General features: G+C 37.6%; 2 protein-coding genes across 2 annotated transcripts; both read left to right on the top strand.

Moving 5' to 3' along the window:
• The first annotated feature begins 474 nt into the window (after positions 1-474).
• On the top strand, positions 475-11,453 carry xcr1b.1 (chemokine (C motif) receptor 1b, duplicate 1). The gene is made up of 5 exons (XM_079613397.1): positions 475-606; positions 848-1,952; positions 2,698-2,740; positions 8,365-9,426; positions 11,305-11,453. The coding sequence occupies exons 2-4, from the start codon at positions 913-915 to the stop codon at positions 9,415-9,417; spliced, it is 2,136 nt and encodes a 711-aa protein (XP_079469523.1). The 5' UTR covers positions 475-606; positions 848-912; the 3' UTR covers positions 9,418-9,426; positions 11,305-11,453.
• xcr1b.2 (chemokine (C motif) receptor 1b, duplicate 2) lies at positions 5,623-7,099 on the top strand. Its single transcript, XM_079612822.1, has 2 exons — positions 5,623-5,748; positions 5,894-7,099. Exon 2 carries the CDS (start codon positions 5,894-5,896, stop codon positions 6,977-6,979), a length of 1,086 nt encoding a protein of 361 aa, XP_079468948.1. The 5' UTR covers positions 5,623-5,748; the 3' UTR covers positions 6,980-7,099.
• Positions 11,454-27,046: the final 15,593 nt, after the last annotated feature.

Below are 27,046 nucleotides of genomic sequence, written 5' to 3'. Positions count from 1 at the left end.
AGTCATGACGATCAGTAATGAACGCATAATGATTATCAAAAACACAAACAAACTCAGGCGTTAACAAATATGTTACAATATGAGTGTTACTGTATGGCCAGACACATTTAACACGGATTGAAAGATCAAAACCAACCATTAACTGTTAGTTGTATCAATAGCTTCTTTAGAGTCTTATTAGCAGGTGCTTCATAAAATGAGATGATAGCAAATGTAGGCTAAGTTAATTCGTAGCAAAGCTGTTTTAAACATAATCTATATTTAATATATAGCCTAGGCATATTTGTCAACTCAATGTGATTTTTTTTTTTTTTTTTTTTTTGATGAATCTTTCTTGATTCAAGTCCATTTTTGTCAAATGGCAAGGCCTCTCTGGATCTTGCAAACGAATCTAAGGAACAGAAAATAGGACATGGGCCTATTGGGGTTGAGGATGGGGATCTGAGCATCATTTATTGGGTGGGTTGAACTCTTTACTGATACTCTAATAGGAACAAATATATATTCAGAAAGTTTCATAGTTTTTAGGTTAGGCTACCTAGCCACACTCGCTCAGTCTGCCATCGCCTGTTTCCATTAAAGTTTTCTCTGTAGAATTTCATAAAGGTAAGTGATACATCTCATCTCTCCATATTTCTGAAGTGCATGTTAATGAACAATTTGCAATAATTATCAATGCAATCATTAATTATTTCTCAAAATAGTTAATTATATTTGACTCATTGTGATCAGTTACACTAGGCTATATTTAAACCTTTTAAATTTGACATTAGTGGCCAATCTTTATCTATGCAAATTTCAGTTGTGTTTACAGACAAGAAAAACAAAATATGTATTTATTTTTCAGGTCTATGTTTTACTCCTTTCAGAGGTTCTCATCTTATTTTTGTATTAGCCTTATTGTGCATCAAGATGGCAACCCAATCAATGATTGAATATTCGACTGAATACTATGATTATCCCAATGAAAGCACAGAAGACGAAATCTGTAACAAGACAAACGTTGACCAATTTGGAAGAGCCATCACACCAATCTTTTTTATCATCATTGTTCTGTTCAGCTGTGTGGGAAACACATTGGTCCTGTACGTCCTTGTGAAGTATGAAAATCTGAAATCCCTCACCAACACATTCCTGTTGAATCTGGCTCTCTCTGATCTGATTTTTACCTTTGGCCTGCCGTTCTGGGCCTACTACTACATGTATGGCTGGACTCTTGGAGATCCTGCTTGCAAAGCAATTAATTATGTGTTCTACACGGGATATTACAGCAGCATCATCTTCATGACAGTTTTGACTGTCCACCGCTACATGGCCGTGGTTCATCCCATGTCGGTGGTCATGTCTCGGAAGAGCCTGCACTGCTACGCCACCTCAATTGTCGTCTGGATCATCAGTTTTTGCGCTGCCATCCCGCAAGCCATGTTCAACTCCGTTGTGGACAGCTCTTCTGAAACAATGACAGTGCAGCTTTGTGACTTTGACGGTGAAATCAACTGGAAGCTTCAAACTGTATACATGCAAAATTTATTTTTTATTGTCGCATTTGTGATCATTGCTTTTTGCTACACTGTGATCCTGACACGGCTGCTTCGACCAACATCTCACACTCGTAGGAAGACAGTACAGCTCATCCTCTTCATAGTGGTGTTTTTTTTCTTGGGATGGGGGCCGTACAACGTGGCCATATTTCTGGACTCTCTGATTGCATGGGGAATCTCTCCTTTTAATGAGTGTAAGGTCAGTGAATCTGTCGACTATTGGATGTACATTTCTCGGATGGTGGCTTTCTCACACTGCTGCCTGAATCCTGTGTTTTATGTTTTTATGGGGATAAAATTCAGAAACCACTTGAAGAAAATGTTATGGACTTTCCGTAAGAAGAACATCGAGCCTCAGAATCGACACAGCAGGCTTATTTACTCCAACGGCGAAGAAATATCAATGTATTAGCAATGCATGCTTAAAAATAACTCCAAAACAATGAGTTTACAACTGATTTTCAGCAACAAAATGAATGCAATGTAAAGTTTCTGTACTGTAATTGAACAAACCTTTAAAAATGTTTCTAACTAACTAATTATATTACTAAAACTGCCTGTAAAAAAGCTCTTCAAATCGGATGCAATTTTACAAGTGTGTTTATATATTTACTGTGTTAAATTAATTTGCATTGTATTAATCTATCTTTTGATGCAACAAATGATGAACTAATATGGGTTGTATAAACAGTAGTAAACATGTTAGCTGTGATTTGTCATTATGCATGCGTTTCACATAATTCACATTTTCCTAAGTTGATTTATTAACTTTAAATAGCTTTATTAACAAAAATAAGCGATTTAAAAAATAAACTGCTCAACGTACTGTATGCAATTTCTCCACTTTTACAATTTCTCCAAACTCAAACTGAGTGAATCTTTATAATTTATCCTTCAATATAGTTCTGATTTATTAATGGTTTTGAAAACATGTGCAATAAATATTTTCCTGCACTTCTGTCACAAATGTCGTTTATGAGCCACAAACAATGCAAATAAACTGCACCCAACCACATCCTCTGCCAGTCTCTCAAACACACAGTGGTTCTATGATCTATGTCGGTGGTCCCAAATCACCATTAAAATATGTAAATTAAAAAAACATGAGTACATTGCATGAGCATGAGAAAAACCTGGTCAGATGTATAACCTATAGCACATTTAGTCAGAACACCTGTCAGGATGTTCTGCCACCATGGGTAACACATTTTCAGATGACTAACCGACCCTATACATGATCTTAAAATGAATTCATGCAATGTAAAATGCTTGCATGTTAGCTGTGGCCGGGTTTCTTTGGGTGTTTTCTGCGAGTAACTTTGAAAAATGAAGACGTATATTATAATAATTAAATAAATCAATTAATAAAATTCTTCTGTAATTAAGTTCATGCATTGATACATCTACAGATAATGCTTAACTTGATGAACATTATCATGTATTGTTTAATGCTTGTCTTTATAAGGTGAATTGTTTTGAAAGCTTGTGCATATTTCACTGCACAATGTCCATGGGCCTTTTCTGTCTATAATGAACTGAGTCACAAAGAATACAAATTAATTTTACCTGACAACATTGTTTCTCGTACATTCAGCAGTTAAATGATCTATGGCTCAGTTCGCCGCAGCTTTGACACTAGCAGTCATAAGTGGTTAGCTGATTCAGTGTGGTCTCCTGGTATATGTTTTGGTTGTGTGTCCAGGAAAAAACAAATGACGATTGCAAACTTTGCTCGGGAGGCATACTCTACCTTAATGTGTGTGCTCTAATACTATGCAGAATTGTTAATAAGTTGTCTAGACTAATAGTCCAATGTCTTTTGTGTGTAGTGTGCAGTGTTGGGGAAAGTTACTTTTAAAAGTAATGCATTACAATATTGCGTTACTCCCTTAAAAAGTAACTAATTGCATTACTTAGTTACTTTTTTAGAAAAGTAATGCGTTACGTTACTTTTGCGTTACTTTTTCCCCCCCTCGGCTGAGCTTGTTTTTTTTTTTTAACACAAAAGTTATATTTTTTGTGCAAATGTGAAGACCCTTTCACACCAAAAGTGAAATAATAATTCTCAGGCTGAAGAAAATGTGTACAGAAGAGGAAAGCAAACAAGCAAACCTTTCTATCTATCTAGTCATTTTTGCTTATTTAACTGCATCATCGAAGGTCAGAAGCAAGTACATTGGTCAATAAAGTGAGATTAAATGCATAAAAATTTATGTTTTATTTAACATTAAGTTATTGGAGGTTTGCATAGTATTCTGATTCTGCATTTCACAGATTTTATTCATTTTGAGGAATATTGAATAGTTTTTTCTATGCACTTTGATTTGTCTCAACATGAGGACAGGAGAGCTGTCAGTCAATAAATGGGAAAACAAAGTAACTTGCATTACTTATTTGAAAAATTAACTCAGATATTTTGTTGTAAATTTTAAAAGTAATGCGTTACTTTACTAGTTACTTGAAAAAGTAATCTGATTACGTAACTCAAGTTACTTGTGCATTTCCCCCAACACTGGTAGTGTGTCACGTCTGGGCCATTAGCGGCCTCAAACTGAATCGCAATGACTGAATGATTCGCAATCAGAATGATGACTGTTTTTATACGGGTTTCCCCAATATTCCCCCTGTCTGCCACTGGTCGAAAAGCAGATGTAGCTGTTTCGGGGATGACAAAGCAGCAACACAATGTGACTAAGTGTAACCGGTCCGACTCAACCCACTCTGAGCGGGATTCGAACCAGCGTCTCTGGTGTGGGAGGTGTGCACGCTAACAAGGTCACTAAAGACTGCAGCCTCTAGAGCACCTCTTGAGGCCAGGGAAGTGAAGTTTACACACACAGCTCTTACTGGCCTACGACAGTTACACTCACCCCCTAAACCTCACTCTCATACGGGTCACGGCACCAACGTTAATTGGTTCAACTCGACCTGCTCCGAGCGGGATTCGAACCAGAGTCTCTGGTGTGGGAGGTGGTCGCGCTAACAAGGACGTTAAAGACCGCAGCCTCTAGAGCACCTTTTGAGGCCAGGGGAGTGAGGTTTACACACACAGCTCTTACTGGTCTATGTCCGTCACTTAAGGGGCCGTTTACACAACAACATTTTCAACAACAAAAAAACGCAAACTTTTGAAACCAGGGCCTGAAAACGTTGATGTCATTTACATGCATATTATGTGATCAGTCTATAGGCATGTAGTGTTTCTTCACAAAGTGACATCGCCATCTACTGGCCTGGCATGCATAATACATTGTTTTTTAGTCGTTTTCGTGAATACTTGTGAACGTGCACTGAAGCATGTTCTTGTATCTCATCTGATAGAGAATGGCCCTGGTAATGGCAAGATCATGTATAGGCTACCTTTATACCAATAAAACCGACAAGTAAGTTACTAGTAGTAGTGACAATGTCTTAAAGATACAGTATATGTGTACAGTACAGTAAAGTACAGTATATGCAGTACGTATATGCATGAAATTTGTGAGTATGTAAGTTGTTTAATTAGTTCTAGTCCTGCTTATATTATCGAAATTATCTTAATGTAAAAGACAATGCAATTGCATTTCCCCCCAAATATTAATATAAAAATGTATATAAAAGGCAGTTTTTGGATAGCACTTATGGTGCTTACTAAAAAGACTGTGAAAACTCACTAAAAGTCCTACCTTGTGCAATACCTGTTTAATAATATTGAAACTATCTCAAAAAAGAGGCAATGCAACTGCATTTCTCCCCAAGTATTTATATGCTTAAAGGAAAAGAATTAAGGAACTGGAATCGCTTAAATTCACAAAAATGTCAGTGTAAATACACTGGGGTGATGTAAAAAAATTGGTATAAAAACAATTTTCAGTCAGAAATTACTAGTGATAAACATAAACAAAGAAATAGCATGTAACACGTTGAATTAAATGTGAAATTTTTAAAGACTAAAATAGTATTTTCTTTTAAAACGCACTACAATAATCGTTGTTTTATTCACAACTTTGAAAAAAAAAAAAAACTGTTTTTATAGTGTATTAGGATCTGTAGACCAATGTGTCAAGACTTCCCAGAAGACATGCTCCAATGCCAAGCCACACGGTTATTCATTGTGAAACTGCTCGCATTAGCAAAAGGAAATGACTGCGCAAAAGTGTGATCTCTATTGCCACTTAGACATTTGTCCTTAAGAAGTTATTCAACCCGGTCAAATACAAACCTTGAGGTAAGTCATTTCGTGTTCTTTCATTTTTGATATACTGAAGATGCAAGAAACAGTTGCATAGCTTTTTGATTGTGCATGACTGTAATAGTTTGATTTGAAATGTATCGAAACGGTGTTGTAAAATGCTCATTTATATTCGTGCTAGATGGAACCGTCCAACTCGACCAGCAGCAGCAACAGCACAACCAGCAGCCATGATTACTCATATGACTACAATGAGACTGACAATGTGTTATCCATATTATGTGAAGTCGATGACTATAAAAAGACCACAGCCGTCTGCTACGCCACGGTCTTCTGCTTCAGCATCCTTGGAAATGGCTTCCTCATGTGTGCACTCACTTGCTACGAAGGCTTGAAAAGGGTCACCAACCTTTTCATGTTCTGTTTAGCACTTTTCGATCTTCTGTTCACGCTGACGTTGCCTTTCTGGTGTGTGGAGTTTCTTCATCACTGGGTTTTTGGTGACGTCGCCTGCAAGATCATGACTGGGGCCTATTTTGTGGGAATCTATGGAAGTCTCATTCTTCTCACGGCCATGACCCTCGACCGTTTTGTTGTGGTGGTGGTGAGAAGTTGTTGGCTAACACAGAGACGAAGGCTCAAATGTTCAAAAGTTGCCTGTGTTGGTGCATGGATCATAAGTTTGATTGCTTGCTTGAGAGATTCTATAGCCTCAAAGGCAGAAAAAGACCATGTCCACACTTATGCTTGTACAAGCACAAATACGGTTGATGAAAATGTGGGATATTATTCACAACTCATTATGCTGTTCCTCGTACCATTTGCCCTCATTGTTTTCTGTTATACCAAAATCATTATAACTCTCATGTCAACGTCGACCAGGCAGAAATACAGGACTGTGCTATTGGTGCTGTGTATTGTCATAGCTTTCTTTATATGCTGGGGTCCGTATCATATCATCATCGTGTTGATGTCCATCTATGAATTTGATCCCTGCAAACATGAGCAGCTGCATGTTGCGTTTGTCGTCTGCAGAATTCTGGCGTTTTCTCACTGCTGCGTGAACCCAGCGCTGTACATTTTCAGAGGGAAGTACAGAAATCTCTTGTTCAGCTTTTTGTTCTGCTCTCCTGAACTCAGGAAGTCGGGGCCCTACAGAGGACCCACGGATCCCAGCGACTCCAGGATTCATCCGTACACGAATGAAGGAGCTTATGAAAACTGTGGCGTGAGACAAACAAACGCCACAGAGCTGAACACACTGTAAAAATGGAGAACGCAAACATGATGCATTTATTTATTCCCAGAGAAACATTTTAGTTCTTTCAGTTTCATTTAAAACAAATCTCGCTTTTTCCACTGAAAATTACTTGAATTATTTAGTATAATCATGAAGTAAACTGTAATTTATATATATATATATATATATATATATATATATATATATATATATATATATATGAATTTATTTATTCCTGGAGAAACATTTTAGTGTATTTAGATATGTTTAATTTAAAATAAAACAAAAATGTGTAAAAAATATATATTTTTTATTTTTAAAATACTTTTAAAATTTGACAATTTTAAATTAGTGCTGTCAAATAGATTAATCACAGTTAATCGCATGTAACAAACGGTGTTTATATAATATAATATACACTCACACACACACATTGTTATATACTATATATATATATACTTTTTCAATAAAATAATCTTTTTATAATATTTGAAAGAGCAAAACTCCTGGTATGGATGTTTATGTTTTCACTCTTTCACTGTATTATAAATGTTAAGAGTTATAGTGGAAATGATTTGTGTTATCCCTATTGTTCAGGGATTCACTTTAAGGTGAATGTATCTAAGATGTGTGTTAATGAGTTGGGTGGTAATGAGTGGGCTGGACGTTCATGTGACCGGAGCGTGAAACATGCAGAACAATATGTTTTCTTCAGTATCTCTATGACAGACAAGCCAAATATTTTAAGGAACAATCACCTCAACAATCAAGGTATTTCTTGTTTTACAGCTTTCTTTCTCTAATGACTTTAATGATCATTCAAAAAATAAAAGTTTCTGTCATTATTTAGTTTCTCAAATAGTACCATTGCATTGTTCATATGACTCATGTGCCACATTCCAAACTATAGCTTTGTATATTTTGTATATAATGTATATTTGTATATTTCTTTTCTGTATACTAATTATGTAAGTTTTCCAAAAATCTGTTTTTTTTCTGTTCTGCATGTCTTCAAAAGATTTGGAATATACTGTAAAAGGTTAACTTTATAGTGCTTTTTGATCATTATAAATAGTCATTGCACGGAAAATAATTGTGTAAAAAAAAAAAACGATTCTGAATGTATAATTTTGTGATTCATGTAAAAAAACAAAACAGCATTAGCATGACATACAGTAAATTAGAGAATAAATAAATAATCAGATTTATGGCAGACCAGACTTATCATTTTATATGTTTTTTTTTATGATCTCTGTACATAATATTTACACATTATTGAATCTGTGTTGCTTTCATTCTATAATAAAAAAAAGTATTGTAAACAATTTTCACACATTGTATTAATTAAACAGAATTTGGTAGAAAGTGGTATTTTCTTTTCTAGTAAAACATACTTTTTTTTTTTTTTACAGATGATGAATAGAGACACTTTGCACAAAGACGATAATTTCAGCTATTATTATGACATGAACAACTCATATGTGGATTATGATTATCCTTTGATTAAATTAGAGGAAGATAATTTTTCATTGGCGATAATCAGCGCCATTTGCTACAGTCTCATCATCTGCATCAGTCTACCAGGAAACAGCTTTCTGCTTTGGGTGGTCTTGAAGAAGGTGGGTTTGAGCAGCTCTGCGGACTGCTTGCTCCTTCATCTCACAGCGTCCGACCTCATCTTCACCTTCACGTTGGTGCCCTGGACCGCGACTCACATCTGGGGCTGGGTCTTTGGGAAACTGGCCTGCAGGCTGTTCAGCTGGTGCATCTTCTTGGGCCTTTACAGTTACATGATGTTCCTCACAATCATGACTGTCCATCGATATGTGGCGGTCGTGCATCCGGTGTTCGCGTCATCTGTCGGCAATAGCAGACTGTACACACACGTCTCGTCTACTGTGGCGTGGTTGATCTCGATGGGCTTCAGCCTGCCTGAAATGATCTTCTCTGAAACTAAGGAAAGTCATGACGGCGTCTTCTGCATTCCCATTTACAGCTCGATGTTCATAGAGTTGTTTGGATACTTCACGCAGATTATTCTCTTTTTCCTGCTGCCATTCCTGGTTATTGCGTTCTGCTACACCCGGATGGGTTTTAGCATCCATCAGAGCCGCATAGGAAGCAGAAACCATGCTTTATGTATCATCCTAAGCATCGCAGTGGGATTCTTCATCTGCTGGGCGCCGTATAACATCTTCCTCTTCCTCGTCTCCTTGAGGTCTTTAGGCGTCGCTGTGTTCAGTAAGACGGTGTGGGAAAATGATTGGGAGTACATCTACATTATCACTCATATTCTAGCGTATTCCCACTGCTGTCTGAACCCGCTCGTCCACATCTTTGGAGGGAAGAAGTTCAGGAGATACCTGCCATGGGCCGGAGGCTTTCGTCGGCTCTCGCAGAGGTTCAGCACTCAAACCTTCAGCAATCAGAGCAGCTTCTCAGGGCAGTTTCATCTCATCTCATGATATCATAAGGTGTGTTTGACTTCATGTGGCGCTGTGCTGACTTTAAGCAGTGCATGCCTGTTAGAAATGTTGTCCGACTTGAGACTGTGCCGATGCCATCAACATTATAGCAGTAAAAATATTTCATGTAATCTTAATGCTATACCGTGTCATTTTTATCAAAATAAAACTGCTAAAAATATATATACCTCACTTATAAATATTATAGGCTTATGTTGAACTTTATTCTCATAGGCGCTGTATTAAGCAGTATACGGTAAACTACTGAATAAAAAGTGTTTCTGTGGCTTCATGAAAACATTTGAAACGTGTGTGCATTTAACAAATATTGCATCTGATCCACTTCATCTGTGATGATAATGTACACAAACGCAGTGGGAGCGTCACTACGGGAAGCAGGAAGTGTCAGACTTAATTGCTCCGTTTTCAACTCCACGACAGCAAGCGGCAAATCCTGCCGATCGGTTAAAGGTGAACGGTTATGCACGTTTTTTACCTTAACTGAACAGCTTCGGAGTCATTGGAATGGTTATATTACTTTTTTCGGGTTGAATGGTGGTCGTTTCGCACCCCCCTATCGCCTGTGAGTGGAAAAACCACCCTTGCGACTTTGGGGCGGTGGGCCGCCGGCCGCCACATCAGAAAGTATCGTGTGATATCAGGTCTCGCGATGTAACGAATCACTTTACGGCAAAAAAATATATATAATCTGCTAAAATTCTGTCATTATTGCGCTCCCTCATGCTGTTTGAACCCGAATGAAGAAGACATTGTAAAGAATGTCCCGTCTGCTTTGATGTCGTTGATCTACTAGCCTCTGGTATCTGAGAGTCGACAACGAATTTTTCGACAGTGTTGTCAAATGTCTACTCCGAACCTTTTGAAAAGGTACAGCCCCCAGTGACAGCTTTCGTACCTTTTTTCTGAGAGTAGGCAACTTTTGTCACATTCGGTTTTCACCAACTATATAAGTAGGCTATGCGATTTCAAATGCAGCCAAAGTCGAACACATCTATTTTCCAAAGTGAGTCACATGACGTTTTAGTTCTCAATTTATTGTAACAAACAGATAATGGATACTGTAGCTTTCTCCAGGCATTCTCCCCTATGGAAACATGAGCTAGAGTTTTTATTAATCAGCGCATCAATGATCAAGGGTGTGCTCTTTGATACCAGTCTATCATTTGAAATCCACGTTTCTAGCATCTGTAAAACGGCATTCTTCCATCCTAAAAATATATCTAAATTACGTCATATGCTCTCAATGACAAATGCGGAACAATTAGTTAATGCGTTTATGACCTCAAGGCTAGATTATTGTAATGCTCTACTGGGTGGTTGCCCTGCGCGCTTAATAAACAAACTACAATTAGTTCAAATGCAGCAGCTCGAGTTCTTACCAGAATCAGGAAGTATGACCATATTAGCCCCGTTCTGTCAACACTACATTGGCTCCCTATTAAACATGGTATTTTAAAATATTGCTGTTTACTTAAAGCACTAAATGGTTTGCAGTACTTGAGCGACCTCTTAACGCATTATAGTTCTTCACGTCTACTGCGATCTCAAAATTCCAGCCAGTTAATAATACCTAGAATATCAAAATCGACTGCTGGCGGTAGATCTTTTTCCTATTTAGCACCAAAACTCTGGAACAGTCTTCCTAAAATTGTCCGGGAAGCAGACACACTCTGTCACTTCAAATCTAGACTAAAAACACATCTCTTTGACCTAGCATTCACATAATACATTATAAACTTCTATAACTCAATGTTAGGCTGTACTATGGATCAGCCGGAACCGGGAACACTTCCCTTAAATCCCGATATACTCGTTACATCATAGAATGGCGTATACGCTAATAATAGTATCTCTGTTTATCCCGAGGTTTACCGCAGTCCACCGGATCCAAGCCGTATCCAGATCTGATGAAGGACCAGCGCCTGGACACGACGACAACGCAGTCCTGAAGTGTCAACTAGTCTCTCCCCTGTGAAGGTCTCCCTCCCTTCCCTTTACCTCTGTACAGATACAACGCTGTCAAATTATTTCCGGTTCACGTGGCTACGCGGAAGCGATAAATAATTATGTATTATATATTCAAACGCGCATACCTGTAGACTAAATACGAAATACGCATGTGCACGCCTTCAGCGCACTCACAGGTTTGCGTTTTTGAAGTTTGCAGAGATAACTTTTTTTCCCAAAAAAATGCCAAGGCTTGCACCTTGGAACCTCTTTAAAGGTTTGCGTTCTCGAGCCACCAGACACTGTTGTTGTGGGAGCAGCCGGAGCGGGTTAAAGGTTTCGGTGTCGTGTTAGCTAAGCTAATAATGATATTTGCCACGGAAGTGAATCAATTGAAACTAACTTTAGCTGGTTCAGTTACTTTCATTTCCTATTATCACTGTAAAGCTGCTTGGAAACAATCTATAGGCTATTGTTAAAAGCGCTATATTAAATGAATGTGACTTGACATGACTTAATAAAAAAAATATGTCTTTTATTTTATGTTAAATAATATTAAACAGTCCATTAAGTAATATTAACAGATTTTAGTTGATGTTTAAATGCTTAGAAGTATTTTCATTGTTAGTTCATGTTAACTGTAGTTAACTTATGTTAATAAATTAAATCGTATTGGAAAGTGTTACTTAAATGTCACAGATGAATAAAACTTAAGAAATAATTTTTTTAAAAGAATGGATCAAATTCTTAGAAATGTAATCTAAATGGCATTCATTTTGGTTTATATGTTAAAAAAAGTTGACATTTAACAGTTTGAATTAACCTCAAATGTCATAAAACGGTCAAAATATCTATAAATATACTTGGCACAAGATCCATTGGGTCTGGTCTACTTTGTGATGTTTCTTGTTTTATGGTTTTCCTGTAACAAAATGGCTTTCTGAATGTTGGTTATTAAAAAATAAAATGACTTTACTGCTTTTTTTTTTTTTTTTTAAAGAAGCTATCATAAAATAGCCTATTGTACCAAACTTCTTTAGTCTTTTTTTCTGGATTGTTATTTTGTTGCCTTTAAGCCCCCCAAACTATCAAATCAAATGAAAACATGTTTATCATATGTGTATTTAGCTTTCTTTATTAGTTTAATGTGTTATTTAATTGAACATAATAGATCTGAATAGAAAAGAGTGTCAATGAACTCATGTATTAGTAATATGCTTGAGCTTGTGTTTGGAGAAGTGCTTATGACTATAATGTGTCAAAGATTTTCTGAAAGGGGAACAGAGACCGAAAAAAGCAGATGGAAAACCAAGTGTGATTGCAGAATATTGAGAAGGATAATTTTCCGATGTGTAGTTAAAACGAACATTTTATGAGATGTTTTTAGCAGCTCAAAGGGTTACAAACTAAGGTTCATGATGGTTCATATCCAGTAGGTGGCAATAGAGGTCAACAAGTGAGACAATTGGCACTTTGAATTACATGATTCGTCAAATGCCATTTTTATTAGTTTTATTTTGTCCAATACCATTTGGACTCACTTCTTTTTTTCATAATTAATATTAAAGGAAAAGCACCAAGGACATAAAGCAACATAAAAACACCATTAATAGTACCAATACATGTGCACTAAATATTGTTTTTTATGAAAAACAGGCCAAAAGATATTCACTGAAAATCTTGCCTTAAAATCTTACTATGTTTGCCATTCACTTTAATTGTATCACAAAAGATCAGCTTGGACATTGTGTCCCACAGAATAAAGGAAGTCATGCTTTGAAATGCATGAGGATGAACTTGAGCAAGTTCTTTACATTTTATTGTGGAAGAAGCCATTAATATTTTAGCAGAACTTTAGCTTCTTAACATAACAATTGGTCAAAGTTAATATTTTATCTTTGTTTAATGGATATTTTCTTTTTCTTTTCTTTTTTCCACAAAAGAAAAATAGTCTGAAATCAAAAACAATTTGGTGGACCCCCTGCTGCGGACCCTTGGAATAATTTCAATTCACAGTGAATAAATGTATAGATCATTTGCCAGTAAACCATCCAGCCCAGATGACAAGTGGATGATTGACAGCTCTCTGCTTTGCTATTCATTGGAGTATTTCATATGCGTCTCTGCGTTCTGAATATCACAGATATACTCCAAGGTATCTTTAATGTAACACCTAACGTGATTATGTGTGATATCTGTCTAATAGCCTGATATATCTCATTCAGTGCAACTCAGATTCCCACACCGTCTCTGTCCTGATCTGATCCCATAAAACTCCCAAACCACAATCCTCTGACAGACGGCAGTCGATTGCTCTCCTAGACAAGACACAGACTTAGCTCGGTTCTGGAGTGATTTACCACAAATTCAAATCAAGTTGAATATGCATATGAAGTCTTTTTTTACCAGAACATTATTGCCCGGTTTCAGACAAGGCCTAAAGCCTATATAGTCCCACACTAAAATGCATGTTTGAGCGTTTTAACTGAAAGCAACTTGCTTATATCTTCAAATATATTAGTGCCATTGTTTTGTCTTAAGATGCACACCAGTAATGTTTTTTTTTTATTATTATTATTCTAAGGCACGTTTAAAAAAGCTACACTTTAAAAAATGCTGGGTTGTTTTAACCCAATTATGGGTCAAATTTGGACAAACCCAAACATTGGATCAAAAATGCAATTAAAAAATGTAACCCAATGGCTGGGTTTGTCCATATTTGACCCAAAATTGGGTTAAAACAACCCAGCATTTTTTAGAGTGCTTAAATGTTCTAATTGAACTAAGACAAAATCCTGGCTTAATCTAAGCCCTGTCTGGGAAACCAGGCCTCATAACTTCAAACATGATATTCTGTACAAATTGTTCAAAAGTTGAGGGTCAGCTTAAATATTTTAATAATTTTATTCAGCAAGGATACATTAAATTGGTCAAAAGTGACAGTTAAAACATTTATATTGAAGATTTCAAATAAATGCTGCTCTTTTACACTTTCTCTTCATCAAAGAATTCAAAGAACTCTTTATCACAGTTTCCACAAAGATATGAAGCACAACTGTTTTCAAACATTGATAATAATCATAAATGTTTCTTGAGCAGCAAATCAGCATATGATTTCTGAAGGATCGTGACTCTATATGATTGGAGTAATGATGCTGAAAATTCAGCTTTAAATCACTGGATATAAATTGCATTTTAACATACAGTATATACACTCTAAAAAATGCTGGGTTGTTATGGGTTAATTCTGGGTCAAATATGGACAAACCGAAACGTTGGATCAAAAATGCAATTTAAAAATGTATGTCCATATTTGACCCAAAATTGGGTTAAAAGTAAAACAGCCCAGCATTTTTTAGAGTGTACAATTAGGAAACACATTTAATTAGAAAACTGTTATTTTAAATGGCATCATGCTACTGTTTTCACTGTATTTTTGATGAAATAAATTTGATCAGACTGAGCATAAGATATTTTTATTTAAAAAAAATTTACAGACTCCCAAATTTTGAACACAAGTGTATAATTGTTTTTTGTCTCTCTCCATGCGATGGTATGTGCATGCCCAGCACTGTCTGACAACACGTCTGCTTTGACATTTCAGCAGTGTTAAAATGACAGTCTGTTTATATCACTGACATGCCTCGCTAAATGTCCTCGATCGTGCTGTTTCACCAAACATGGACAACATTTCAGAAGAGACCATGTGATTGATGTCTTGCTCATAACATGGCTCGAGTTATACAGTATTTAACGTTCCTCAGTGTTTTCAGAGCTCCAAGTAGACGGAGAAACACCTGCTATTCACCGATCCAGCGTGCAAAATAATGTTCATTCCTTCAAAAGGCCTTTGAAATCTTCTCAGTTTGAACGGAAGCAGTTTCTCGTCGTCGGAGAAGTTGAGAAAAGACAAACCTGTTCACTGCATCTGTTTACAAGTTTCTCGAAAGACGCGGTCCTTTACCATACTGTACCTCTCTGGCAAATGTGCTCAGATTATAGCCAGGAGCCAAACAGATGTTGTTTTCTGCTCAATAGTCTCATTAGACCTTCTTCTTCTTCTTACCTGTTTTCCTCCTGTCTTTATTTAACGTAGTTTGATTTTTCGTTTCTATGCCTTTTAATGTCCTTGTTTTCTGACAGGAGTTTAGATAAGTCTTCCTTCCTTGATATTATTTTTCACAAATGTTAGATCCGGGTCTAGATCACATGCATCTTATTTTCATGTGCGGCCTATTTTTGCTGTGTTTATGTTTCTTCATGTTTCATGACCTATGCTACTGCATGAAATGTAATGGCAGGGTCCCATTGTGACAACTTACCCCATACAGTGTGACAACATGTTCCACTATGATGTTTGATGAGATGTTCACTGGAGTAAAAAGTGTGACGAGCTTTTCTTATACAATTTAAAAAACATATTATTCTCATATTCTGCAAAAGAATAACATATAATTATATTCTATTACACACTCTAAAAAATGCTGGGTTGTTTTAACCCAATTTTGGGTCAAATATGGACAAACCCAACCGTCGGGTTAACATTTTTAATGAAAAAATTTAACCCAACGGCTGGGTTTGTCCATATTTGACCCAAATTTGGGTTGAAACAACCCAGCATTTTTTAGAGTGTATATTTACATTTAGTCATTTAGGCTAAATGACTAAATGTAAATATACACTCTAAAAATCGCTTTGGATAAAAGCGTCTGATAAATGATTTAGCAGACACTTTTATCCAAAGCGATTTACAACTGAGGACTAAAGCAAGCGAGTCATCGTGAAGAGGCAAAAACAACGCAAGATGTTCTCAAAATACAAAGTTCAGGCATTGCTCAGAGTACACTCTAAAAAATGCTGGGTTGTTTTAACCCAAATTTGGGTCAAATATGAACAAACCCAACCATTGGGTTAAAAATGAAATTTAAAAATTTAACCCAACGACCGTGTTTGTCCAAATTTGACCCAAATTTGGGTTAAAACAACCCTGCATTTTTTTTAGAGTGTAGCATAAGCCAGACAAGGGAGGATTAAAGGAAAAGGAAATATTTGTTTTAATTATATAGGCTACATAGAATTAAAAAATAAATCTTTATATATATATATATATTAAGAAAAATATAGATACATATCACTCTAAAAAATGCTGGGTCATATTTTGGGTAAAATATGGACAAACCCAAACGTTGGGTTAAAAATGTAATGTAAAAATTTAACCCAACGGCTGGGTTTGTCCATATTTTACCCAAAATTGGGTTGAAACAACCCAGCATTTTTTAGAGTGATGCAAAAAAATACATTGTTATATTATTATACGATTATATATTTACTAAATATAATAATCCTATATAAAGTCGATCAGAAATAGATTTCAAATATAAATTTGTAGAAAGAGAGTCCTTCTTGTAAATGAGAGGGAAAGAGGTGCATATGCCTCAGGCAAACCTCGGAGGACATCAGGGTTAATTGAGAGCAGATTGGAGAGAAACACAGTGTTCAAATCATCCTTGATCAAACCAAAAACATGAGTCACACTGCACAGCTACTCTCGGGTCAGAGAGGAGAACTATGGAATATAGGATTAAACTATATTCATTTCTTCACGGTTTGTTTTACACCTGTGATGTTCTGCGTAACAGCAACAACTCTTTATTTACATGATTTTAATTGAACTGCCAGAACAGAGAATTAGAGAGTCGTCTTACTAAAACAAAACTCTTCTCTTCTAAATATCAAAGGAATTATTCTCTGCTCACTCAAAGGTCTTGCTTATGAAACGATGCATTTTAATAACCAGGTGTGGCATTGATTGAAGCCGATAGACATCTGTTCTCTAAAGGATTTTTATACTAATCTCTTCCTCATTATAACCAGAACCGTCTAATTTATTAGCGCTTGCTGAGGCATACTTAGGGTGGATTTGAACAAACCCCTAACGCTCCGGGACTTAAAACTCGTCCTGCACCATTTGTGCTATGGACATTAAATATACCACACATTTTTACTGTTCTAAATGTTTGGACTTACGGTTTTCTCCTGGCAGATATATAGCAGGTGAAAAAAGCCCATATAATTGAAGGAAGACATTGAGAACTATGAGTTAGTTCAAATCAAATGACACAGTGTCCCAAATTACGCACTTTACACATATACTTATGCACTATGTAGCCTACTCAACCGAATAGTGTATACATTTTATAAGGTTATTTTGTCAATATATGAATGATCAATACATTAAATGGTTTGACAGTATATTTGAAAATATACAGAATAATATATTATGTTAATATATTACAATATATTGAATAGTCCATGAGGAATTGGTGCTTTTCATATATTGAAAAATATGTGTCAATAAATGTACTAATATATCATAATGTATGTAATTTTATTTTCAGTAATACACTTCAGATGTATATATATGTCAGATATGGTACTGCATGTGTAATATATTGCAGATATATTTACTCATGCACCATAAACGTATAGAGAAATATAAAATGTAATGTTTTTTTTGTTTTTTTTTACACAATAAATGTTTTATATATTCAAGCTAGTTAACATAAGCACAAGCACATCTGCGTACTAAAATATTCAACAATGAGACTATCACTGTGCTGAGGAGTGCACAGACATTACTTTACAATACAGTCTTACTAGTGTTTGGCCAATCGTCAACCGAACCACAGGCTCTCTTCAGCACAGTGGTAACCCCAAAAACGCACGCATACCAGAAAACCGTTTAAATTCCAACGTAATACAACATTAAATACTCACAGATTCCCCCCTATGATAATATTGAGCAAAACACATTAAATAGATCTGTTGTAACCATAGACTGTAAAAAAAGTTGCAACTGTGTGTGTGTGTGTGTGTGTGTGTGTGTGTGTGTGTGTGTGTGTGTGTGTGTGTGTGTGTGTGTGTGTGTGTGTGTAGCCTACATGTGTGAACATACATTCACATTTATATGGGAACATGTATGTGCAATATATGTACACAATAAAGGATAAAACTTTGTGAAACATGTAAAGCTATTTTTGTCATTTATAAATATTTTATGTATTAGGCTAATATATAGCCATACATGGTCAATGCATATATTGCAGTATATAAAAAATATAAGCACTAGTTTCCCATACATGGAAATGTATTCTGTAATATATCGCATTATTTTTATTTTGCAGTGTTTTTGTTCTGAGTGCTGCAGGGATGACGTATTTTTGTAGGGCAAACCCCGGAAACGAGTAAGCATTTTAGTTCCATCGACCAAAGTCAATGGTTTTTTTTTTTTTTTTTTGGTCAAGCTCAAGATATTTTCACAGGTATTTTCATATTGTACAAAAATACATCAGTAATACCCTCTGGTGATTTTTTAAAAGCATTTACGTAAAGGTGGTTGCTAACAAGTTGCTAAATGGGAGGTTATCAGAGACATCAACCGAACAGGGGTGAGTTTCCCAAAAGCATCGTTAGCCAACTACGGTCGCAAGTTCCTTTATTATCAGCATAGTTCAACAAGTCTGTGTTTCCCAAAACCATATTTCTAACACACACTAGCAAACAGCATCGCAAAGTTGTGTAGTTGGAACGACAGCTCTCGGCCTGTGGTTAGAAGCAGAGATTCTTGTTTGCATGACATGTGGACTCAATAAATCCTTATCACGAGAACGAACCTCATTGGTTCTTGCAGAAGCTCAAAAGTGATGCGTAAGACGAGAATGAACCTTATTGGTTCTTTCTGAAGCTCAAACGTGATGCGTAACAAGAATGACCCTCATTGGTTATTGTTACGACCCGGCTCCAAGCCATAACATAAAGAGGACAATTCACAAAATGGGTTTACGTGAAGAAAAATATACGTTTATTTAAAGTTAAACAAATAATGTCTAGGGTCAAAACATAAGGAAATGATAACAAATATCCATACAACATCAAATCAATAAATGGTTGGAAATGGGATTGGTAGAGTGGTGGAAATCATAAAGGGAACACAAACTCAATAACCCACCCTTCACACAAAGACACAAAACAAAAATGAGAGAGACTTGACAAACTCCAGGAAATCCTTAAATAAGTTGCCACAGGTGCAGCTGATCTTCAATAAGGCAACTCCGCCCACAGAGGAGGAATTGGACCTAGAATTAACTCAAAAGAAACTAATGTTAAAAACAGGGGCAGGACCGTAACACCTCCACCCACAAGACATTAAATAATCTCGATTATTTAATAAAAATAAATAAACATAACCCCAAAATTAGGAGGGGGAACAAACAACGACATATCAATTTACATAAAATAAAGAAAAATACCTACTGACAAATGGCAATTTACCACTCACAAAGGGCCACATTATTGAAAGAATCCATAATTTGAATTTGATCAGTGGTCACAGGCAGGAACATCGCAAGAGGTTACGCACGAGACAGTGCGTCAGCTAACAAATTTTCCTTTCCCTTAATGTGATGAATTTGCAGAGAATATGACTGCAAAAACAAACTCCATCTCATCAAGCGCTGGTTGGTGGTACAACTCCGCTGCAAAAAAACTAAGGGATTATGATCAGTCATCACCTTAATCGGGTTGCCGCTGCCCAAATAAACATCAAAATGTTGGATAGCCAATATCAATGCCAAAGCTTCCTTTTCAATTACAGAATAGTTTCTTTGATGGATATTAAACGTTTTAGAAAAGAAACACACGGGATGTTCAACTCCTCGATCATCATCCTGCAAGAGAACTGCACCGGCACCCTTCTCACTGGCATCCACCGCCAGTTTAAAAGGAGTCTCAAAATTTGGGGCTGACAAAACAGTCTACTGGACTAACATAGTCCAGTAGATTAGAAGAATCGGATGCCTCCGCCATCCATTTCTCCTTCAACAATTTCAAAGGACCACGGACCTTATGTCCAAAGACCAATTGAGCAGGACTAAACCCCAGAGAATCCTGTACAGCTTCCCTGGCTGCAAAAAGCATGAAATGCACTCCTTCATCCCAATCCCTCTTGAACTCAAGACAATAGGTTCTTAACATGGTTTTCAAGGTTTGATGAAACCTCTCAAGGGCTCCTTGGGACTCTGGGTGGTAAGCACTAGAATTGCAATGTGAAACACCTAGCTGATCCAGCACCTGCTTAAAAATCTTGGACATAAAATTGGACCCTTGATCAGACTGAACGGTTTTAGGAAGCCCGAACATTGAAAAAAACTTCAGTAAGGCCTGTACTACCGCGGGAGCTGTTATCTTCCTTAAAGGAATGGCCTCTGGGAAGCGAGTAGAAGCACACATAACCGTTAACAAATATTGGTGGCCACGTTTGGTTTTAGGTAATGGACCAACACAATCCACTAAAACTCTTCTTCAGTACCCAGTTCATCAAACAGCGAAGATAAAGAAGGGTCTTTACCCTGCTCTGAAATGAGTTGAGCCCTTGTGACTAATGATTCTTTGTATGGAATCTCCTTAGATGTTTCTAACTCGTCCTTACCCATCACTAAATGAGTTTCAACAGGCACATCTTTATCTTCATCCTTCCAATCACACTCTCCCAAAAAAGTATCGGCCAAATTAAAACTCAGACCCCCTTCATCGGTGCATTTAAGAGTCTGTTTAGACATAGCACGTGTCACTGCACACACTGAGAAAACCTCAGGAAAAGACTGAGACAGCTCATCAAGGCTCTCACTTGACACAGGTACGTTAATAACTTGAGGGCTAGGAATAACTTTAACTCCAGCCAAATCATTCCCCAAAATGAAGGAAACCCCTGCAATTGGCAAAGAAGGTAGTACCCCTACTACCACCTGACCAGAAACCAAGGGGGACTTTATCACAATATGATGTAGAGGGACAATAGTACAACCCATTTCAACCCCTCTTACCAACACTTGAGCTCCTGTATCAGTCTGGTCAGAAAGAGGTAAAACCCCCTCAAGTAGTAACGATTGCGAGGCTCCCGTGTCTCTGAGAATACGCACTGGAACACAACCATCCTGCCCTGATAAAGATACAACTCCAGTTGTTAGAAAAGGAGTATAATCAGTGGCACTATCTCTACTTTCCAAGTTCTCACCTTTCAGAGAAAGGTGCTCAAAACCTTCATCACTTGTCAAAAGAGGAAATTGGCATGCAGTGGCTAACCCAACTGGCTTGGTAAATTTTGCTTTCTTATTGAGAACAAAGCACTCAGATATCTTATGCCCTGGCTTTTTGCAATAAAAACAAACAACATTTGCCCTAGCAGAAACTGCCTCATATTTACTAGGAGAGTTTGGAACAGAACTAGATCCAGACAGAACCAACTTACTTCGCCCCTGATAGTTGTTTCTTTTTGGGTCACGGTTTCCAAACACCCCCTTATGGGTTAACGCAAACTCATCGGCCATAACTGCTGCATCACATAGCTTGGAAACCTTCTGTTCATTCAAGTAAGTAACTAGACCTTCAGGGACACAATTCTTAAACTCCTCTAAAAGAACTAAATCCCTAAGCTGTTCTTTAGTTTCGACCTGTTTAGCAGCACACCACCTATCAAACATGTTCTCTTTTTCCCGAGCAAACTCTACAAACGTCTGCTTTTCACTTTTAAAGTAATTTCGGAAACGTTGCCGATATGCTTCGGGCACTAACTCGTAAGCATGAAGGATGGAAGTTTTAACAGTGTCATACACAGCACTCTGTTCTAAACTAAGGGCTGAATAAACTTCTTGAGCCTTACCCGTAAGCACACATTGTAAAAGCAGCGTCCAAACCTCTTTTGGCCACTTCAACGTAGTCGCAACTCTCTCAAAGTGGGAAAAATACTTTTCTACTTCCCTTTCAGAAAAAGGAGGAACCATTTTAATATGCCTCCCAATATCAAAAACTTGCTCCACCCCTTGAGAAGACCCGGAGGGAACCCCAAAAGGTGAAACAGGCGGCTGACCCTCAAGTCCCTTACCTGCCAACTCCAACTCCATTTTTTTAAGGACAAAAGCACGCTCATGCTCCCTTTCCTCTCCTTCCAATTTCCTCATCTCAAATTCTCCCTGCAGCTCTTTCTCTTTCAAAGCGATTTGGTCTTGAGCTAGACGACACCTCACTAACTCCAAATCTAGCTCTTTTTCTCGTAACGCCATCTCTTTCAGCTTAACTTCACTGCTAACAACAATACCTGGCACCTGCAATTTTTCACTAAAAACTTTTTTTTTCTCTAAAGTGCCCTTTAAGCTTTTTAAGATCGACTCTTTCAGTTTCTTATCAGCACTAGTGAGCTCGATATCATAATGAGCAGCAACCAGCAACAGCTGCTCTTTAGTGCACTTTTCAAGTGATTCCTCAGAAGGTTCTTTCAAAAAGTCTTCCACATTAGAAGCCATGTCTAAATTCTACACCTTCACAACAGCAGCTACCTTATGAGTTTCCATAAACACCACAGTATCCTTTCAAACATATTCCACAAAAAAGGATTTAAACTTATGAACAACTCCATTTCCACAAAGCTACTAAACAGTAATTTACTCTACACCAAGTTGACCAGTCAATCACTTACCCGAACACTACAAAAGGTTTCACAAAACCCTATCAATAGGTAACATGCTAACAATATAGGACTCCTACTAAAAGAGACCAACTCACAAGTCACAAAATCATGCCTAAATTGCTGACCAAATTCAACAACCTAGCATTAAACTGCATGTTACCTAAAACTGCATGTTACTTAAAACTTCAACATGCCTAACAACTTTGGTTAATGGTGCAAAATTACTTACCAATTTGAAGGAAGTGGGTATGAGAAAATATTATGCTCTCTCAAACAAAACAACATTCCACAAGTTCCCCACACTCATCATTGATGCTAAACACCACACCAATGAACATGGATATTTTAGACAACAACTCCGGTACATCAGAAAAAATAAGAAAAACTATCTAATCTTCAAAGGCTTACCAGGCTCGGGGCCACTTTAAACGCTGAACTTCATGTCACCTGGCAAAAACCAGGCCCTGAATAGCGTACCCCCAACAGAGATTGAATCTCCACCCGGGATACCTTCAAAAATAACAAACTAACAAAACAAACTAAAAAAACAAACAGTGTGCCGTTGGAAGGATTGACTAGCAACCCAGCTGGAACACTCTACCTAACCAGAGGCCTCTAATAATCCACTAACTTTTTCCACACTCCACTCAACAAATAAAACCCCAACTCCAAACCAATATTGATCCCGGACGAGGCTCCAATTTATGTTACGACCCGGCTCCAAGCCATAACATAAAGAGGACAATTCACAAAATGGGTTTACGTGAAGAAAAATATACGTTTATTTAAAGTTAAACAAATAATGTCTAGGGTCAAAACATAAGGAAATGATAACAAATATCCATACAACATCAAATCAATAAATGGTTGGAAATGGGATTGGTAGAGTGGTGGAAATCATAAAGGGAACACAAACTCAATAACCCACCCTTCACACAAAGACACAAAACAAAAATGAGAGAGACTTGACAAACTCCAGGAAATCCTTAAATAAGTTGCCACAGGTGCAGCTGATCTTCAATAAGGCAACTCCGCCCACAGAGGAGGAATTGGACCTAGAATTAACTCAAAAGAAACTAATGTTAAAAACAGGGGCAGGACCGTAACAGTTATTTTACGTCAAGCGAACATGCTTGAGCTTCTGTTTACCATAACTGATGTGTGAGTTTATGAATCTTTATATGCGATTAAAAGCCTAAATTCAATGTTCATCATATAACGTTTTTCATCAGAAAATTTGGACTTAACCACTCAATTCATACGGATTAGTTTTACGATCTCTTTATAAACTTTTTGGGTGAACTATCCCTTTAAGTAAACTCATTGAGTATTACATATTACTCACTAGTCCACTTTCATTGTGTTTATAATCACGCTCTAGCAAACTACTGTATTCTAACTTTAAAGACAAAGATGAAGTCATGTGACTGTGGTGTAGTTTAGCTTTTGCCTTCTGCCAATTGTATTATTTATGCTTTTTGTTGGTCGCAAAGCTTATTTTCTGCAATAATACAAAAGGCAATGGATAAATCCTATTGGGTTTTTGTCGAGTGAACCAGGGTGAGGATAACTCCCGTGTCGGCCTACAAAAAATACGTCATCCCTGCCCCAGTTGCCCCAGTTGCCCCAGTTGAAAAGCTGCGACAGTTGAATGCATGAAGTGTCCATCATTTCACACTTAATTTTTTCGGTGAATTAAGTGCATCATTCAAGTATTTAAATTATACTTTTTCTTTTTGGAATCTTCACACTACTCACACTATCTAAAACAGCATAGAATAGTGCATAAGTATATGAATTAGGACACATGTGCTTCTTCATGCCTTTTCTTATATGGATCAAGACAGAAGCGTTTTGTTCTGGCATGCCACATTTTTCGAAATGACAATGAAAGCTTTAGCATAAGTTCTGCCGTTAAGACTCAATTGTTACGTCACTTATTATCTTCTCATCTCTCCAATCATATTCTTATACTTGTGGTATAAAAGATCGGTACTTACACGTCTGATTTCGCAGATGCTGACGCTTCCATTCACCTCCATCCTCCCCACCACCACCAAGACGGGTCTTTCCCTCCATCCACCCCAACACCACCAAGACGGGTCTTTCCCTCCATCCACCCCAACACCACCAAGACGGGTCTTTCCCTCCATCCACCCCAACACCACCAAGACGGGTCTTTCCCTCCATCCACCCCAACACCACCAAGACGGGTCTTTCCCTCCATCCACCCCACCACCACCAGGATGGTCTCTTCCCTCCATCCACCCCACCACCACCAGGATGGTCTCTTCCCTCCATCCACCCCACCACCACCAGGATGGTCTCTTCCCATACATGTACCTCGCAGGGGGTCGGCTGCGCCCCTGCCTTCGTCTTCAGGCAGGATATGCAGAGTCCGGACCCTCGGATTGCAAGCTACGGACGGGGGCCTACGCCAAAGAACTTGATTGCTTGCTGGGCTGTTAATAAATGTTTAATTGTCACAGTATTTATTCTCCCGAGTCTTTCTGGTAGAACTGGCCATCCAGTGACCTCTTAAACTTATGCTACCACCAACTTGCTTTTCTTAAACACATGCACACATATGCGTAACCCCTGCCGACCTCGGAGGTTTCGCACACTGTCCCCCACTGGGAGTGAAACTTTTGGAGAAATAAATAAATAAATAGAGTGGACAAAGTGATTTTAAACTGCACTGTGCATGACTAATGGTAGAAACATGTTAAAATCATTGCAGAAATGTCCTTGGGAAGACAAATGAATTTTCAGCAGAATAATTAACTTAATTAACAAATTTGCATGCATATTCATCAGGGCCATTGAAGTCTCTCCAGCTCAGTTTGATGAACGCGACTGTGCAATAACAGCCTCATTTACATTCTGTCTTCCATTGCCATTTCTGTGGATTACGGCGGCCGCATGTTTGCGCATATATCTCACGCAGCATCGTCGCGAAGACTCTGAGAATTGATTGGCTGTGCAGGTACATGTAGGATCCGTGTCGGTTCTGTTAAAATTCCCCCTCTCTGTCCTTCATGATAGCTGTGGATGGATACCTCCCTCACCCCCTCTTTCTCTCTCTCTCTGGTGGGCACGTCTTGGCATGGCTCCCACCTCGTAACTCTCCAGGGCTGCCCGGCTGTTCAGCGTTCCCTGCTGTCTCTGCAGGGCAATCTTTAAAGGCAGTAAGGTGTGACGATACCGACTGGCAGCTTGGCAGCGGTGCCCGAGGATATCAGAGCTCTCTGAGCCGTACGCGGATCAACCGGCGCCATCGCCATCATCAAACTATCTATACATTAACATCGGAGGGTGCATGCGTGGATGGGCACTCTTATGTGCAAATGTGATTGTTTTTTTATGCATGTAAAACCATATGCCCTTGCTTCCATTAGCGTATAAGTTTGTTTGCAAAGAGGCCATTAAAACGCATAAATAATGAAAGCAGGTTCACATTTCTATGACAATGGGCCTGGACGGCATCAACTCTTAAGGCAAGACACCACAGGTGAATAGGGTAAAAACTGTGACTAATAGATATCACCATAGTTCTCCACGTGATTAATCGCAGTACATTAAGACAATTGTTTTGTATTACTCTTTGTATTACAAGTTTTCTGAAATGTTATGTTTAAATATGTAAATTATGCATTATCTAATTGAATATGCACTAGTATTGCATACATTTCCAGAAAATAAATCTGAACATTGGATAAAGCACCAGGTTCAAAATTCTTGTTGCACAGAGGTTTTTAGATATCTCTCCACTGTCAACATGCAGCCATAATTTTATAGAATAATTTTTTTGTTATTTGCCTGTATAGCGACTCTTTATTTAGACAGTGTTTGATCTTAGATTTGTGCTTTCCATTGCAAAACTCAATGTTTTAGGTGGTTGCTAAGGTGTTTCTAGGGGATTCTGGTTGCGTTCTGCCCAAGTAACTAAAGTCCACTGCCAAGTTTTCACATTTGCCCTTCTGGGCCAATGTGTTGTAACTAAAAATCTTACATTATTTTATCTTATCTATTGTTATGCATTGCAAACTTAAATGTTTGGTTTTCTGTGATGTATTCCACAACTGTTCTTGCAAATTCTTCAGATTTTTCACAAACACAATGTTTCTATGTTGAGACTAC

The sequence above is a fragment of the Phoxinus phoxinus genome (genome assembly GCF_949152265.1).
Source record: "Phoxinus phoxinus genome assembly, chromosome: 5".
NCBI classification, from domain to species: Eukaryota; Metazoa; Chordata; class Actinopteri; order Cypriniformes; family Leuciscidae; genus Phoxinus; species Phoxinus phoxinus.
Note: the sequence above shows the minus strand (reverse complement) of the source record. Positions and strands in the feature narration are given on the sequence as shown.

Coding starts and splice junctions, on each gene's coding strand:
- xcr1b.1 (XM_079613397.1), top strand. CDS start 913: ATGGCAACCCAATCAATGATTGAATATTCGACTGAATACTATGATTAT. Junction 1,953..2,697: donor GAAGAAATATCAATGTATTA/GCAATGCATGCT, acceptor TATAACCTATAG/CACATTTAGTCAGAACACCT. Junction 2,741..8,364: donor AGGATGTTCTGCCACCATGG/GTAACACATTTT, acceptor TTTTTTTTACAG/ATGATGAATAGAGACACTTT.
- xcr1b.2 (XM_079612822.1), top strand. CDS start 5,894: ATGGAACCGTCCAACTCGACCAGCAGCAGCAACAGCACAACCAGCAGC.